The sequence below is a fragment of the Gallinula chloropus genome (genome assembly GCF_964237585.1).
Source record: "Gallinula chloropus genome assembly, chromosome: 7".
Taxonomy (NCBI): Eukaryota; Metazoa; Chordata; class Aves; order Gruiformes; family Rallidae; genus Gallinula; species Gallinula chloropus.
The window spans coordinates 18,925,426-18,940,281 of NC_140092.1; the positions used below are offsets into that span (position 1 = coordinate 18,925,426).

Below are 14,856 nucleotides of genomic sequence, written 5' to 3' on the forward strand. Positions count from 1 at the left end.
AGTGCCAGTCCTGGCTCTGGAGGCAGAGGCACGAGCACACCTTTCCCTCTGTCAGCTCCCAGGCGAGAAACAAGAGCAGTCAGAGACCGTGCCACTGCATCTATGAGTCATTCCCAGTCTTGCTGGAAGCCAGGAGGATTTAGGATAATTGTTTTCCAAGGCAGTTTTCAGTTTCACCTACGTCAAAGATGCCGGGTTGCATCCTGGCCGCACTGCACTGCTGTTCCTTGTGAGGAACCATGGCAGAACCTTTGAGCGGGTAGCTTTTGTCTGTGTGTCCTGCTTGGCTGGAGATGGCACTACCTCACTCCACCTACAGTCAATCAACATTTCAAACCTCCTGTCAACATGGTACATTGAATGCAGCGTATAGCTGTGGAACAACTTAGAAGTCTGTCCTTTGTGAAGACAAAGCTGATTCAGAACCTGACTTGTATACGCTACTTTCCAAACTCACATAGAAATAGCAGTAAGGCTGCTTTTTAAACAAAACTAGGACCACCACACGATAAACAGCTAGCCCGAATCATGTTGGCTACTAGCTTGTCTGTTCCCTAGACACAGTATTTCCCCGCTTTCTTGGCACCATTAATCAATTCCATAGGTACCCAGAGCTCTTGGCAGAACACTCTTGTTGTCTTCACACTCTTCTCTAAATCTTTTTAGTGGCTTTTGTGTGTGTAATGTAAATGGATCTATGGATATCTGAATCCATGTGCAAAGTCCAGTTTTATTTGTATGTCTCTTACTTCTCATGATCTACCTTCAAACTGTGCTTTTAATGTGCTACCCACCCCAAATACAGAGTCAGAAAAGCATGCAAGTCACTAGAATAAAGTAAGGTTTCTACAAGAATTTTAAAATAAGTTTCAAACAGGCTTCATATGCAGGATATAAAATAACTTAATTTACCTCTTATAACTCCTATCCCCTTATGCGGACCAGACAAAGGAATTTTAAATTCAGTATAAATACAAATTTAAGTGAGGGGATTACAAAGTTAATGATCTCCTCATAGTGTATGGACATTCGCACTTAAAGTAATTGAAGCTCATTTAGTCCATACCTATTTTTCATCTAAAAACTCTTTCCTTCCTAGGTGAAGTATCAGTTTCTTTAGAAGATGAGGAGGATGCTTCAGGAGATCCACTACTTTTTATGTCACATGTCAGACCAGTTCAACTAGGTATAGTATGATGGCGCAGAGATCAAATCTAATAAAGCAGCATCGCCGTCAGAGCGCTTTTCTGATAGCTTGGATACGCCGTCATTCTGTTTCTGATCAACCTGGCTTTAAAATAACCACTTTTACACCATGTCCCTCCCAGCTGTAGCGCTCTGCAGTCTCCTGCATTGCTAGATGCTGCCCACTGTGTATGAGCTAACTGCTGCATGACCACCATTCGCATTCAAAACACATCCCATGCTATGGCTTAATCATATTAACCACATTGATTTTGTTAAATGCTAGTGGGAAGTATGCCAAGCAGTAGTGTGAGATACCCACGCCAACTTGTGGATCTTCTCCAGCTCATGTAATTTCTGCTTAAAGCAGCGTGAGTGAATGCCTGAGCCAGGATAGGCAGAGGTGAGGCCAGTCCCACTGAGCAATCCAGATGTGCAGTGCTCCTCAAAGCAGCTGTATCCCCTCTCCGAGCAAGGGGGTGGGGAGCAATGCTTTAGTCCCATCAGACATATAACTACTCTTCTGGAAGCCGTCTTAGGGCCTTTTCTCCCTGGTGCTCTCTAGTAGTGAAGAATGAACTGCTTTGGAAATACAGATAATTGAAGTACTCCAAGTAAGACTGAGCAGAGTTTGCATCAAGCCTATCCAATGTCGGCAGCTGTCAACTGCAGCAGTTCCTATGGCTGCATTCACCTATAAAGAAACATTTACTTTCACTCCCTCAGGAAGAGATGAGGAAAGCATAATTGATATGTCACCTGAAACCCTCCTCAACAACAGATCAGTGATCTGGCTGCTGCTGAGGGTCAGATTAACACAGGACTAACAGGGAAGAAATTGGTATCTGTTAGTACAGCTTTTTCACATCTAGAATGAATTACAGACTAGCACAGATTGCCTCTATCTAGGACAGACTTGTCCCCAGACAGGTTATGATACACAAGTATGCTCCACTGAAGCTGTATGTACAAGCAAAGGTCAGATATTTTTGCCATCACACAAAACTCGGTGACTATGAAGTATCCAACCCCCGTAACCTGGCTTGCCCTTTTAGAGTAAGACAGTTGCAAAGGCATTTATCACTTCAGTATGATTGCTAAAGGCTGTGTTGCTTACTGTGCACTTTCATGTTTGCTCTCTTTGATGAAGCACTGGAATTGTGGGGTTTTTTTTAAATTGGGAGGGAGGGGGGAGGTGGTATTTGCAAAGACTTAGAAAATGCATGAGAAACCACCATCCAAAGTAATTTGATAAACCTATTTTTTTAGAGTCTTAAAGCAAATTCATAATTAGAAACAAGGAAGCATTAAAAGATGGCAAGATATTGTATTTCTGTGTTTTAAGTAATTGCATGGCACCCTTCACCTCCTAGTACTAAAAATAAAAGTTGAAGACTGGAGAAAATCAGAACATACATTAAATTCTACAGAGTAAGACAAAACAAATGTGAATTGTTACTATGACATCCCAAATATTTTTAATTGACCTTCACTGAGAAAGGGGGAGGTTCTGTATGATGAGAACTGGGTTTATTATCACACAGATATTCTCGTGTGACTTAAGGCGTAAGACTCCATTCCTCAGTTCCCCACAAAAGGGAGCTTTGTTAAGAGTTAAGGACTGGCTTCTTCAGATTCCTGCCCAGTTTAAATCTCTGCATGTGTGCAAGACCAGAAGTATCATATGAATGCAGAAAGTTAAGTCTTGATGCTAGTGCACTGACTCAGGGCCCAATTTATTACTGTGCTGATACAGCACTTTGGATCTTCCATAACAGTTCTCTTCTCTATAATGTTTGAACAACGAAGCTCACTGGTTACTCTCCAAGCTGTTACAACCAGTAGTTCAATATATTAGGGAACAGAATAAAGAAACGTTCCTCTCAGATGAGTTAAATGTACATCTGCTGTCTTGATAATGGTTTTCAAGAGATGGCAAAAATTATGTCTACATTAACAAAATATGCTGACAAATGAATAATCAGTAGCTTGGTTTTAATGGCACCTCTGCTCCATCTTTCTTTGGAGAGACCAGTCCTAGGGAACTAGCATACTTCATTCTCATTCTCTCTGTCCTTCCCCCACCCCAACCACCCAATGCAGGTAACCTGTATCTGTGTCTCTCCCCTACCCCACACGATGCAGGTAATCCAACGTCAGCAATAGAGGCTTCCAAAACACCGGCTTTTATTCCAACAGTAGCAAACGAAGGAGGAAAACACTGGACTGTTAATGAAGTGAGAGCTCTGATACGCATATGGTCAGACAGAAATATCCAGCAACAACTGGAGGGGACAGTGAGAAATAAAAGAATATTTGAGCAGGTTGCTGCTAGACTTCAAAAGTTTGGAATTGACAGGGACTGGAAGCAGTGCAGGACAAAATATAAAAATCTGAAACATGAATACAAGAGTGTAAAAAGTGCCCAAGACTCAGGGAATACAAGTAAGAGTATGAAATTTTTTTATGAACTGGATGCTATTCTGGGGCACAGCACCATGGAACATGCAAGTAAATCAGATAATGATGAAAGTGAGAGGCCTCCAGAATGGACAGAAGCAAAATCACAAAAGCACTGCAAAGGTAAGTACTTCATACCCATCTATAATTTAATTTTTTTTTAGTTTTCCAGCACTAGAGAGACCTTAGAAGAACAACAACAAAAAAGCAACCAGCCAGATTAACAATTTTAATGGGGGTGTGGGGTGTGTGAATGGAAATTTTCTATTTTGTCCCAGTAGTGTTTCAGAATTATTCTTTTTTTATGAAGATGTAAGATAAGATAAAGTGATGCAGAGATCATTCCAGTCAGTGTCATGGCAGAACAGACTGTTTTCGCCTTAGATAAAAAAAGCAGGTGAGAGAGATGGCCAGATTGTGTTAGTAGAAAACCGAAGACATTGAACAAAGCAAGTCTGTAGATACAGACATTGGTTTAAAAAATAACTTTTAAACTGTCTTTGTCTTAGAATCATGGAATGTATTACTGGGTTGGAAGAGACCTCTAAAGGTCATCTAGTCCAAGCCCCTAGTAGCCCAGTTTTACTGGCCCTTGGAGTAAGACTCCCAAACTAGTGAGAAAACTATTGTGAAAAGAGCACCAGGAATGCTAGCAGAGCTTGCCTATGTTTTTGTGCAGTTATTGATGAGTAACCTGGTAACGGATGATTTACTGCCAAATTGGACTGATGAACCTGCAATACCTGGGAGTTAAAACATTCTTTATTGGTAAAGGCGTGATGTTTAAGAACAGAATACAACATAAAAATCTTCATTACACAGTAAAAATCCTATACAGGGGATGGTATTACAGTGGCCAAAGACTAGAAGTTAGTCAAGTAGTGGAAAAAAATTGTAACACAGTCTCTGCTGAAAACTACAAGAGCATTTTGGGGGCTGATTCACTCTTCAGTTGTTGCTTCTAGGCTCATTGCTAATGCGCCTACTACTGCCTGCTGGCATAAAGAGCATCCTAGGATGGACGGATCTTTTGATTTGACCCAGCACAGCTGTTCTTATGTAATACACAAATGCAGTGCCCTAATTAACATAGCATTATTTACACAGAAATGCCTGGAGACACAGGTGAAGAGGACTCTGTTAGTAATATGTCAGAAGACCTACGGGTTGCAGATATAAAGAAAGTTTCTGACTCAGGTAAACTGCAAAGTCTTCTATTTTACATTGACCCATAAATTTAGTAATTTAAGGTGGATTTCTAAATTAAGTCCACATTGCAATGACAGCTAAAAAATGCAGAGGCTTAAAAAAATTTTAAGCAGGAGATAAGTTCATAGTTATAACCATACTTGCAATTAATACAGGTGTATGTGCACATTCACAGTCCTCTGCTAAATCTGACAAAAACAGTCTAATAAGTAATCTTTTCAAGGATTCATTATTCAAGACATAAAGAGCAAACTATTGGCTTAAGTTGAGTGCAATGTATTACTGCATTTACTTCTTCCCAAGGATTAGAGTTGTTCAGTCTCCTGTGCATAAGCTAATGTGGCATTCTCTATATCACAACATAATGTGATCGATATTTAATATAATACTATAAATGCTCATGTCAGGGCATGAAAACATCATTTGAGAGTATTACTACTAGCACTCAATATGAAGATCATATGCTTTTTGCAAAGAAACATTATGGTTTACAGCTGAAAGCGTAACTTCAGGGGAAGTGGAAGTTTAACATTCAGCTAGAGACACACACAAAAGCCTCGAAGGCTGACAGACCTTACTCTCCCCAGCAGAGGACCTCATGATCTCTTTCAGTAGCATGAGGTAGAATACGGTCTAAGTTAGACATTAAGGAGTAGTCTTACAGAATTTTAAATGGCCCAATGGGAACTTGAACAATTTTAACACCAAAAATCTTCTGACAGATGATGTTACTGTAAATACGGCTCCAGAGAATCTGGCAGCTCTGCATATAACGAAAGAAACAGCTACGACAAGTAAGTAAAGACACGACTGATCATGAGAGGCAATTTGATGTATATTGGACAGTAGTAGTCTTGTTTTAGCATTCAAAAGCAATTATATTTATTGATTTAAGTTTATTAACAAATAAATGTATAGTTGGCCTTTTATCACATCCCCATCGGCAGTTGAGACATTCACTGGGGGAAAATAGGTTGTCGTGGGAGTGCATTGCCTATAGAGACATCATTTTGAGACAGACAAAAATATGTAAGAAATTATAAATAGTACTTTCTGAGATCCAGTTAAGACTACTTGTAAAATGCATCAAACTCCAATTTTCCTCATCAAGTAAAATTTCTACATATATATAAGCAGTAGTAAGACACTGTAATTATACAGATTTAGTAGTGACATTAAACTGTCATCAGACAGTTTTCAGCTGCTTGCAGCTATGTAATACTGTAACTTTGGATTGCAGTCTTCCAAGCCAGTTACTTAAGATAAAGTTAAATGAATACTAAAAGTAAACTTCTGAAAACTCATTTTTGACACTTGAACTTTCCTTTGGATATGTGCAAGTGTTAGACATCTATGGACATATTTTCTTTCTCAAATATATGTACTTTAATTGCATATTTTGTTTCTGGGTAATTGTAATTGCAATCTCATTTGGCTGGTGCAGATTAAAATAGCAAATGTTTCAGAAGTGTTTGTGGTTCAGCCTATCTGCTCTGAAGAACAGAAATCAAAATTCTGTGGCAAAAACACGTAAAACCACAGCGCTCCATCTTTCAATTTCTGAAATTCTCTCTCTTCCAAATGAATACAGGCTCAAAACATTTTATCACTGAGGGGGAAAAAATACAGACTTTTAACGTTATTTATGGTGACACAATTAAGTATTATATAAAGTGAGAAAAGATGAGCACTTTTCCCATTACAGTATCACGAAGGCCCTTTGTTCTCTAATTGTGCTACGTGCCATTCCTAGACAGTTCAAATAAATTCAAAGTGAAAACCTGGTAAGTAAAGAGATTGTATGTATCCCTGTAACTCATACTTGCAGATAAACAGCGGAAGAGACAGTCAGGCAGGGATACGGCATCGCCTTGGTTCTTTGATGTCAGGAGCTGTCTGACGAGATGCTTTTAGGATGTGTCTCCTTAAGGACTACTCCACATTCAGCAGAACTTTCACAGACCACTTTCTCAGCAAGCAGGCAATTACAATTCATATATACTCATGTGCCTTTAAAAAAAAAAAGCTTAAAAACAAAAGTTTGAGGTAGAAAAGGCTTGAGAGAATCGGCCAACCTTGTATAAGGGCTTCTTCCCGAATGGACATAGCAGTCAGAGTTGTAGGGGCGCTTGCCGAGGTACAGGTCAGGTAGCCTCGGCATTCGCCTGCCCCTCATCCAGAAGCCCGTGTGCTTCTCCTGGTCTCATAGGTGAACCTGAGCTACTAACCATCACCTGCACTGCCAGTCTGGTTTGCCAAAGAAACTGCTGATAGGATTAGTCACAAGACAAGCACCCCACGTTCAGGAAGACACCTGGTTATCCGATGTTCCCCGCATCGCGTTTCTCCCCCGCCCGAGGGCACTTCCCACCCACAGGGCCGCAGGCGCCGGCCTGAGGGAGCGCACGGCCATGCAGGCCCTGGGGCGGATTTCCGTCACCGGCCCGTGGCCGCATCGCCCCGAGCAGCGTGCCGCGCTGCCGAGCCAGCAGAGGGCGCGGGAGGGCCACCGCCAGGCCAGGCGCGGCGCTGGGCGGGCTCGGGGCGGCCCCCTGCGTGAGGCAGGTTACAGCATCGCATCAGCCTGGCAACGAGTCCTGGTTTAACCAATTCATACCGGCGCCTTCCGCCTCACGGGACCGCGTTTAAGGACAGTCAGTTAGTTGCAGGAACCCTTTCAGATAGAGCCAACTGCTTCAGAGTTTGCAGAGGCGGTCCGGCCTCTGTGTGCACTCCACGGGTGCCAGGCTTCGTGGCAGACAGGCTCTGATTAAAGCTGAGTGCCACAGGAAACAACAGCAGAGACAAAACTGAGGTGCCGATAGCCAGGTGTTCTTTAGGAGTGTCTACAGCGAGTGTTCTGCTTCCAACAAATTACTTCCCTTGCCATAATTAGGATTTTTGGAGCCCCGTGTACTTCACCAGATGTTCCTCTCATGACAGACTTGAAGTAAGCCATGGCAGTGCCAAGACAGATTCCGAAGCAAGGGCTTAGTAAAAATTGGTTGTTTAAAGTCAAGTGCTTAATTTGGCACATACTCAGACTCTACTGTTGGCTTCTTCTGACCTTTTACCGCTGTGTGGTTGGGGTTTTAAAATGTACAGACACAGAGTGAAAAGATAATGTTTCAATACATGTGCCTGAGGCTGGTGTGAAGAAGAGTGTTTCAGAGAAGCACAAATCCAAAAGTTCTTGATTATTTGCTGGCTTAGCTCAAGGCATACTTGGCTGCGGACACGAACTCCTAACTGCACATCCAGGTTGCATCCAGTCTCATCCATCTGCATGGCAGAGACCACAGCAACTTTGCAAGCTGTTGGAGAGTAAACAATAGGCCACACACTGAACATTTTCCCTACCTTTAACATTTCTCTATACAATATATTAGACATCACTTTACAGGAGACGCATGAGAGTAAGGATTAGAAGACAAATTACTAATCTTGCCTCATGAGCCAGAAAACAAGATAAATAGTGACAGGGACAGAGTGCCAAAAGAGAACAGAGCTTGTATCAGCCTGAGCGGGTAAAAAAGACTGTGACAGCATTGCTCTGGTGGCCGTGTGAGCAGTGCTTCAAACACAAAGTGGAGATTAAGTATATTCACTGGCAACTGTCTATAGCTTCACAGAATAATGTGGACAGAGCCACTGTGTTTTACCCATGCCAGAAACCGTTGATGGCTTGTTCTGTTTGGCTCAGTCTTGCTGTCCTTGTGCCTTCCCTCCAAAAACTCTGAACAGTGGCTTCAAAAAAAAGCCAGTCTCCCTCCCCACATTCTTGGCTTGCCATGAGAAAAAAAAAGGGGAAAAAAAAAAAAAAAAGAAAAAAAGGCACATGATGCTGGTCACATCATAAAGAATGTCTGATGCAAACAAGGCCTTATTGATTTGGGGGGTAATTTTTAATAAAATGGCTCTAGATTATGCTTTATTGCTCAATGTTTAGGAACATATTCTTGAATGGACTGAGAACAGGCTGGGGGCCAAAACCAGCTGTCATCGATCTGCAGCGTGGCCTTCACCATTTAATCTCTGTACAGCAGTGTCCTCACCTGGAAATGAGGATCGGAAAGACCACTTGCATCATCCGCCTGTCCATCCGACCATCCTGGGGCAGAGGGGTGGAGTTGTCCCTTACTATCAGAAGGCCAATGGCAGAGGAGCAAAGATCTCCTCCCCGCAGAGGGCAGCCCAGGGACACCTCTGTCCTCCTGCCCAGCTGTGTGATGTAAATCCCTCCAGAAGACACAGTGCTGAAGGGGGCTGGGGGGGAGGGTGGTGGTGAGGGGTGTGTGTGTATGTGTACTCTCTGGACAGGCACTTAGTACTTTGGGTTTTATCATGAAGGCAGGCAGCCTTGCAGATCAATGATCTAGGCACAGCACCTTGACGCAATGTCAGCACCCTTCTCAGGGCTAATTCAGTGGCTCTTGGCATTGGTCACTTGGGAGTCTTTCAATAATTTTGGTACACATTGAAGCGCCCCTTGTGAAAATCACCAGCTTGCGTGTTCTGCTCCGTAGAGGTTCACCAGTTACTACATGTCTTAGAACCACAATCAGCGAACCATTCAACAAAATTCTAATCCCAGTTTAAATAGCTTAAGTATTTATACATCTAATCCATAAATTTAAATTATGTAGTTGTTACATAGTGTTCTGGATTTGGTTTTATATGTAAGTGCACACACTCTACTCATAAGACCACTACTGCAGAGAAATGGCAACTTTAATATATTAAGGGATGAAATCTTTAACAACAGTTGTCATTAATGGCATTCTAAAGTCATTAACCCTCAAGATGTAACTCAAGACCTGCTCAGTTAAAAAGTACTCTGTAATTTTTTTTTTTTTTTTTCCAGACATCATTGAAGAAGAGGATGACTTTGCCAACAACACCCCAGTAGCCCTGGAAGCTACACAAGTAAAGAAGGAGACGATTGACATAGGTAGGTCTTGATGGTTGTAACAGGACAGTCTACTTTACTGGGAACTGCAGATTTCCTAAAGTTTATGTGTTATTTGATCCCATTATATTAATTCTATTTCTAGGTCATGATAAAATGTGATTTTTGTTTGATTTTGTAGTGCAAAAATACATAAACACTTACTACTCCTTCCCCTGATAAATAAGATCTTATTTTCCCAGACAACATACTCATTATGCTAGATGTGATAAGTCTGCATGTGATCGTGACAAATTCCATTGTTCTTTTTCATACACAGTTGCTACAGGATAGACTAGAGAGCTAAATAGTTGTCTCAGAAACACTAAGCATTTCATGCCTTGTCTGTCTTTCCAAGATACTTCATGAGAGTGCATTTAATTTGAGACTATTCACTATCAAACAATTGCCATAAATATTCTGAATTATTTTATAAGTAAACTGAAATCAGCAATATGTATGTCATACATTCAATGACAAGTATTCAGGAGGAGATTTGTTTTATTTAGTATGTTAAAATTTAACATTAGAATACAGTAGGGATATTAACCTTCTGGAATAAATAAGCATAAAAAACATGGAAGGTCATTAAAAAGAAAAAAAGCAGAGGAAATAACCATGACATTGAAATCTATTGACCTGGCACCCTGGATCAAAATACGCTTTACAGTAGTGCTGCTTACACCCAGAAGTTAATGAAAAGAATAAAAATACTATTTATAATGTTTCTGTGAACAACAATTCTTTGTGCTTTTACACTGAAAGTTTCTATCATAATATATCCACTGTATGTGTCATTATTTCTGCCATCCAGGCAAGAGCTTCCTTCTCAGCAATTATGGTATCTGGGTGTTGAGACACCCTATCCAGCACAGCTTCTACAACTGTTTGCATAGGCTGATCTTGATTATGAAAGACAACTGTAAGGACAACATCAGAGCAATGCTATCACAGCAGTGACACACAGAAACACAGGTTACACTGAGGATAAAGTAAAGCTGTGTCCCTGAAAGTTCAGACACATAGCAAGGTCACCACAACGCAAAGAGTTCATACACAATGACACAGAATAAAATGTCATGTGCCTTACATGCACACAAAATTCCCTGTTCCTCTCATGTAATTTCCAATGGAGGATAGCAGTCATGCAAGTCAGAAGTGCCATTGCCAAAGGCAGGGGGAGATTAGAAAGCCAGTATGGCTGACAGACTGAGCACACAAATGGAAGCCATGGGTTGGGGTTTTTTTAACTATTAAATAGTTTTTAATAACAACAACAACAACAACAAAAACCCAACAAAAAAACCCCCAAAAGAACCTGCTCCAGAAACCAGGAGTAGACCCACTGCTCCATTTTGGCCCAAGGTTGTATTTCCAATAGCTGTAAGTGTTAAAGGAAGATGCAAGGATTTTCCTAAGAGTTATGGGCTATTCTATGAAAAACTGCTTTTTTTCTAGTGCCCCAGGGAAATCACACACACAAGCTTATGAGAGTATAATTTGTAAGTTTCCGTAGGTATAATATTTATTCCAGCATATGGCTCACAAACCCAAGCATTTGCCAAATCACTTCAGAGAAAGCAAGTTATAAAGCAAATACAAATTCTGAGTACTACCCTGGGCCTGTTAACAAGTGTAGACAGCTCATCAAATGAACCACCTCTTATTTACCAACAACCTTCTTTCTAACAGAGTCTAAACCACGTACTCAGTTTTTCAAAACATATTCAGGAATATTTACTTCTACCCTTTACTAAAAACTGCATTGAAGAGAACTGGTCTATGACATCCCCTACCGAAACTAGAGAGAACTAACTCTTCTCTCCGCCACAACCCAGAAAGTAATTCCACACAAAAGCAAACTTTCAGCCTTAGAGAAGTTCAAGCATGAGGAATGAACCCAGAGAAAGCAGAGCTAGTAGCTTCAGCTCTGCAGAGGGGAAAAAAAACCCTGGCATGTAGACATGCAGAGAAATAATATAATGATGTTTCTATCCAGTTAAAAGATTGAATTTTGAAGAGTGCTCACTCAGATGTTGGTAGAATAATTCTTCTGTCTTCCCTGTTTTGTCATTTAAGGCACATGGAATAGTTTCAGATAGAGCCATCCTTACACACAGAAAGTGCAATTTAAGCTGAGGCTGAAGATTTCCACAAAAGCATCCATTAATTGTTTTGTTTTCCAATCTTTCTTCTGCTTCTGTTATCCCCATCACAAAAGCTCTGAATCACAGACTAGCCTTTCACCCAAAAGCAAAGAAACACGGCTGTCTCCTCAAGGAAGGCAAAGGCATGCAACCTTCTCCTCAAACCTTAACATCCCTCCCTGGCCTCCCTCCCAGAATCAGGGCAAGGCACGCCTCAAAGCCCAGCTCTGACACCCACCAAGGCAGCTTACTAAAATGGGCTCTAAACAACTTTTCTTTTGTAGTAAAAAAGAGTCCTGAATAGAGAAGAACAAGGAGGAATAAGGAGCAAAGGTCTCTCACAAAGATCTGAGGAAAGCCCCATCAGCAGTATGAAATGCGGCTTACACAAAATCACACTGCAGGCAGGTCTGCCCAGAGGTGCCTCCCGCTCCTCCTCACTGCACTCAAATCAGGGGCACAGCTTCCAAACTCGGCAAGGGGACAGTGATTTTCTAGGGGCCAAGTCCTGCTGGTTTGACGATAGCAGTGCGGGAGCGTACACAAAGGCTGCGGTCCAAGCCCTCTGAGGCGTGAATCTGCAGACTCATGCCCTTACAAATGGCACCAAAGCCTCGCCAAGCCTGCCTGCCCACATCACCTAAGAAAAAACCTGAGCTGATCACAGAATCATAGAATATCCAGAGTTGGAAGGGACCCATAAGGATCATCGAGTTCAACTCCAGTCAGTGTGTACAAACATGTTACGCAAATCAGTTTAATGTGAGATACAAACCATCCACATATGCCTACATGTTTAATCAAGGATATTAAATCCGTGTTGCATCCACAGCTGCTTTGGGGGGAATGTGGGGGCTGAAAGGAAGAGGGTTTAGGAGAAATGCCTCTAGGCCATTTGATTTTGGGGAGGGTGTATCAGAAGCCTTGCTTTAACTAATGGGTTAGACTAATGGGCTATATTTTTGAGATAGGTGTTACCTGCAGAGGATTACAGTAATATCAGCAATTTATTTGTCTAAATCCAAGTCTTTTTTTATTTCAAACTGCGTGTTTCTACAGATGATGATTCTATAAGCACTACCTCAGAAGATAGATCCTGTACGCCAGTAGCAAAACGGATAGTTGGGACAGGCAAGTATTAATTTCCATGTGTTTATTCGGAAACAAAATCACATTGTCATGTCAGTACCAAAGCTGGAGCAACCAGTTCTTTACTGGAAACACAACTCTGCTTTCCTGACTCCAGTCTTCAGCTTTATCACTAAACTTAAAAGTTAGTTTCATAGCTCCATTCACTGTCATGAGCAAAACTTGCATCAATACTTGCATCAGTACTTGCTGTTCTAATTTGAAACAATACTGGATAGCCATTTTCTTCTCAATGCTGGTATCATGTAGCTTTAAAGTTTAAGGCTTACTGCTTTCCTGCATGTAGCACTTGGTTACCTCTGTCTTTAATTTGACAACAGCAACAAAATTACACTGACAAAATACAGAATTTTAGATGCCTTGGAGAAACAAGAGATTTCACTCGCTACATATTTTGCATACTTAAATTTAATCACGTATGGGTATTAACGTTGTAAAGTTAAAAGATTTTCTTAACAAGATATCATTATAAACATTAATTAATCCTTCAGCTTCTTACCAAACCATTAGCTGCAATTACACTTTAATGTGTGTATATGCAGCAATACTCAGTTGTTGTTTCATTTATATTTTCAGATAATCACATTCCCTTGGAAGAAGCACAAAATCACTTTAAAGTTATTACAGTTAATGATACTGGAGCAGGAAAGCACTGGAGTGATAACGAAGTTAGAGCTCTGATAAACATATGGTCAGATGAAAAGATACAACAAATGCTTGAAGGGGCCACAAGAAATAAAGAAATATTTGAGGAAATTGCCAGAAGGCTAATGAAACGTGGCATAGACAGAGACTGGAAACAATGTCGCACAAAGTACAAGAACCTGAAATACGAATACCGGGCACTGCAGAAGGAGAACGAGCATCTTGGGAATCCCAGGAGGAAAATGAGATTTTATGATGAAGTTGACTGTATCTTAAGAAGACAGCCTCTGGGTCCCTCAAGCTGGGGATGCGAAAGTTCAAGTCTCCTATCAGGTACTAAAAACTCTGGTGATGAGATAAAGCTTTCAAAAAGAAACTTAAAAGTTGCCTATTGACCCATACTGTAGGGATGAAATATGTACGGGGAGGGAAAATAACTGGAGAAGCTGTAACTGCAGAAATCTGCACAACCAAACCAAGTGCAAGGAGTCTGAAAAAGCAGGCTTGATTAATTCAATTCACACCACAGTCAAGACAGAAAAATCCAGGGCAGTGATGTCTGTTTGAGCACTTGTAATTATACTAATTTTGCCAAAGCAGAATCAGTTTTCTAAATAGAGCTTGCTTCTACTTTACTATCAAAAGGCCTCTGATGTAGGAACCATACAGATAACCTTGTGACTGCTGTAAGGGCTCTCACCACTGGCCAACTGCTCCAGCTCTCAAGGGTACCTGCCTCTGCTCCAGGCAGACCACATGCTCTTGTAGAAGCAACTTAACCGCTGCAGCTTACAGCTCAGTGAGTTATGGTAAACCAGAGCTAATTCTGACTTTTCTCAATACATTAGATAATAATTTGCAATGTCACAAATGTTAGTTGAGGACTTGGAACCATTTCTGCAGCAGAGGCCAGATGGACAGCTTGAGGAGAAACCGCTAGAGCCATCCTTAAGCCAGCCATCCTCAGTCACGAATCGGAGCCATAATCAGGGTTCAAGGGCACCATACAGTACTGCCTTTAAGTGGGGGCTGAAATGACATCCTCACAGCCATGGAATGACACCACTGCTGCTCAACTGCCTCATTTTTGCACTCTATCACATTCTTAAAGAC

The 14,856-nt window shown here is 41.3% G+C and overlaps 2 protein-coding genes across 3 annotated transcripts in view; one reads left to right on the forward strand and one right to left on the reverse strand.

Annotated features, from left to right (window-relative positions):
- PPAT (phosphoribosyl pyrophosphate amidotransferase) overlaps nt 1-14,856 on the reverse strand; it is a gene marked incomplete at its 5' end in the record, with an annotated part of 44,960 nt that overhangs the window by 19,510 nt on the left and 10,594 nt on the right. The window lies entirely within an intron of this gene.
- Nucleotides 1-14,856, forward strand: part of LOC311193804 (uncharacterized protein) — a gene marked incomplete at both ends in the record, with an annotated part of 28,594 nt that overhangs the window by 4,047 nt on the left and 9,691 nt on the right. Inside the window, 6 exons of the mRNA XM_084266745.1 lie at nt 1,100-1,186; nt 3,331-3,768; nt 4,753-4,842; nt 9,719-9,805; nt 13,009-13,080; nt 13,675-14,076. Of these exons, the coding sequence (XP_084122871.1) occupies nt 1,100-1,186; nt 3,331-3,768; nt 4,753-4,842; nt 9,719-9,805; nt 13,009-13,080; nt 13,675-14,076 (1,176 nt within the window). The remainder of the gene's footprint in view (nt 1-1,099; nt 1,187-3,330; nt 3,769-4,752; nt 4,843-9,718; nt 9,806-13,008; nt 13,081-13,674; nt 14,077-14,856) is intronic.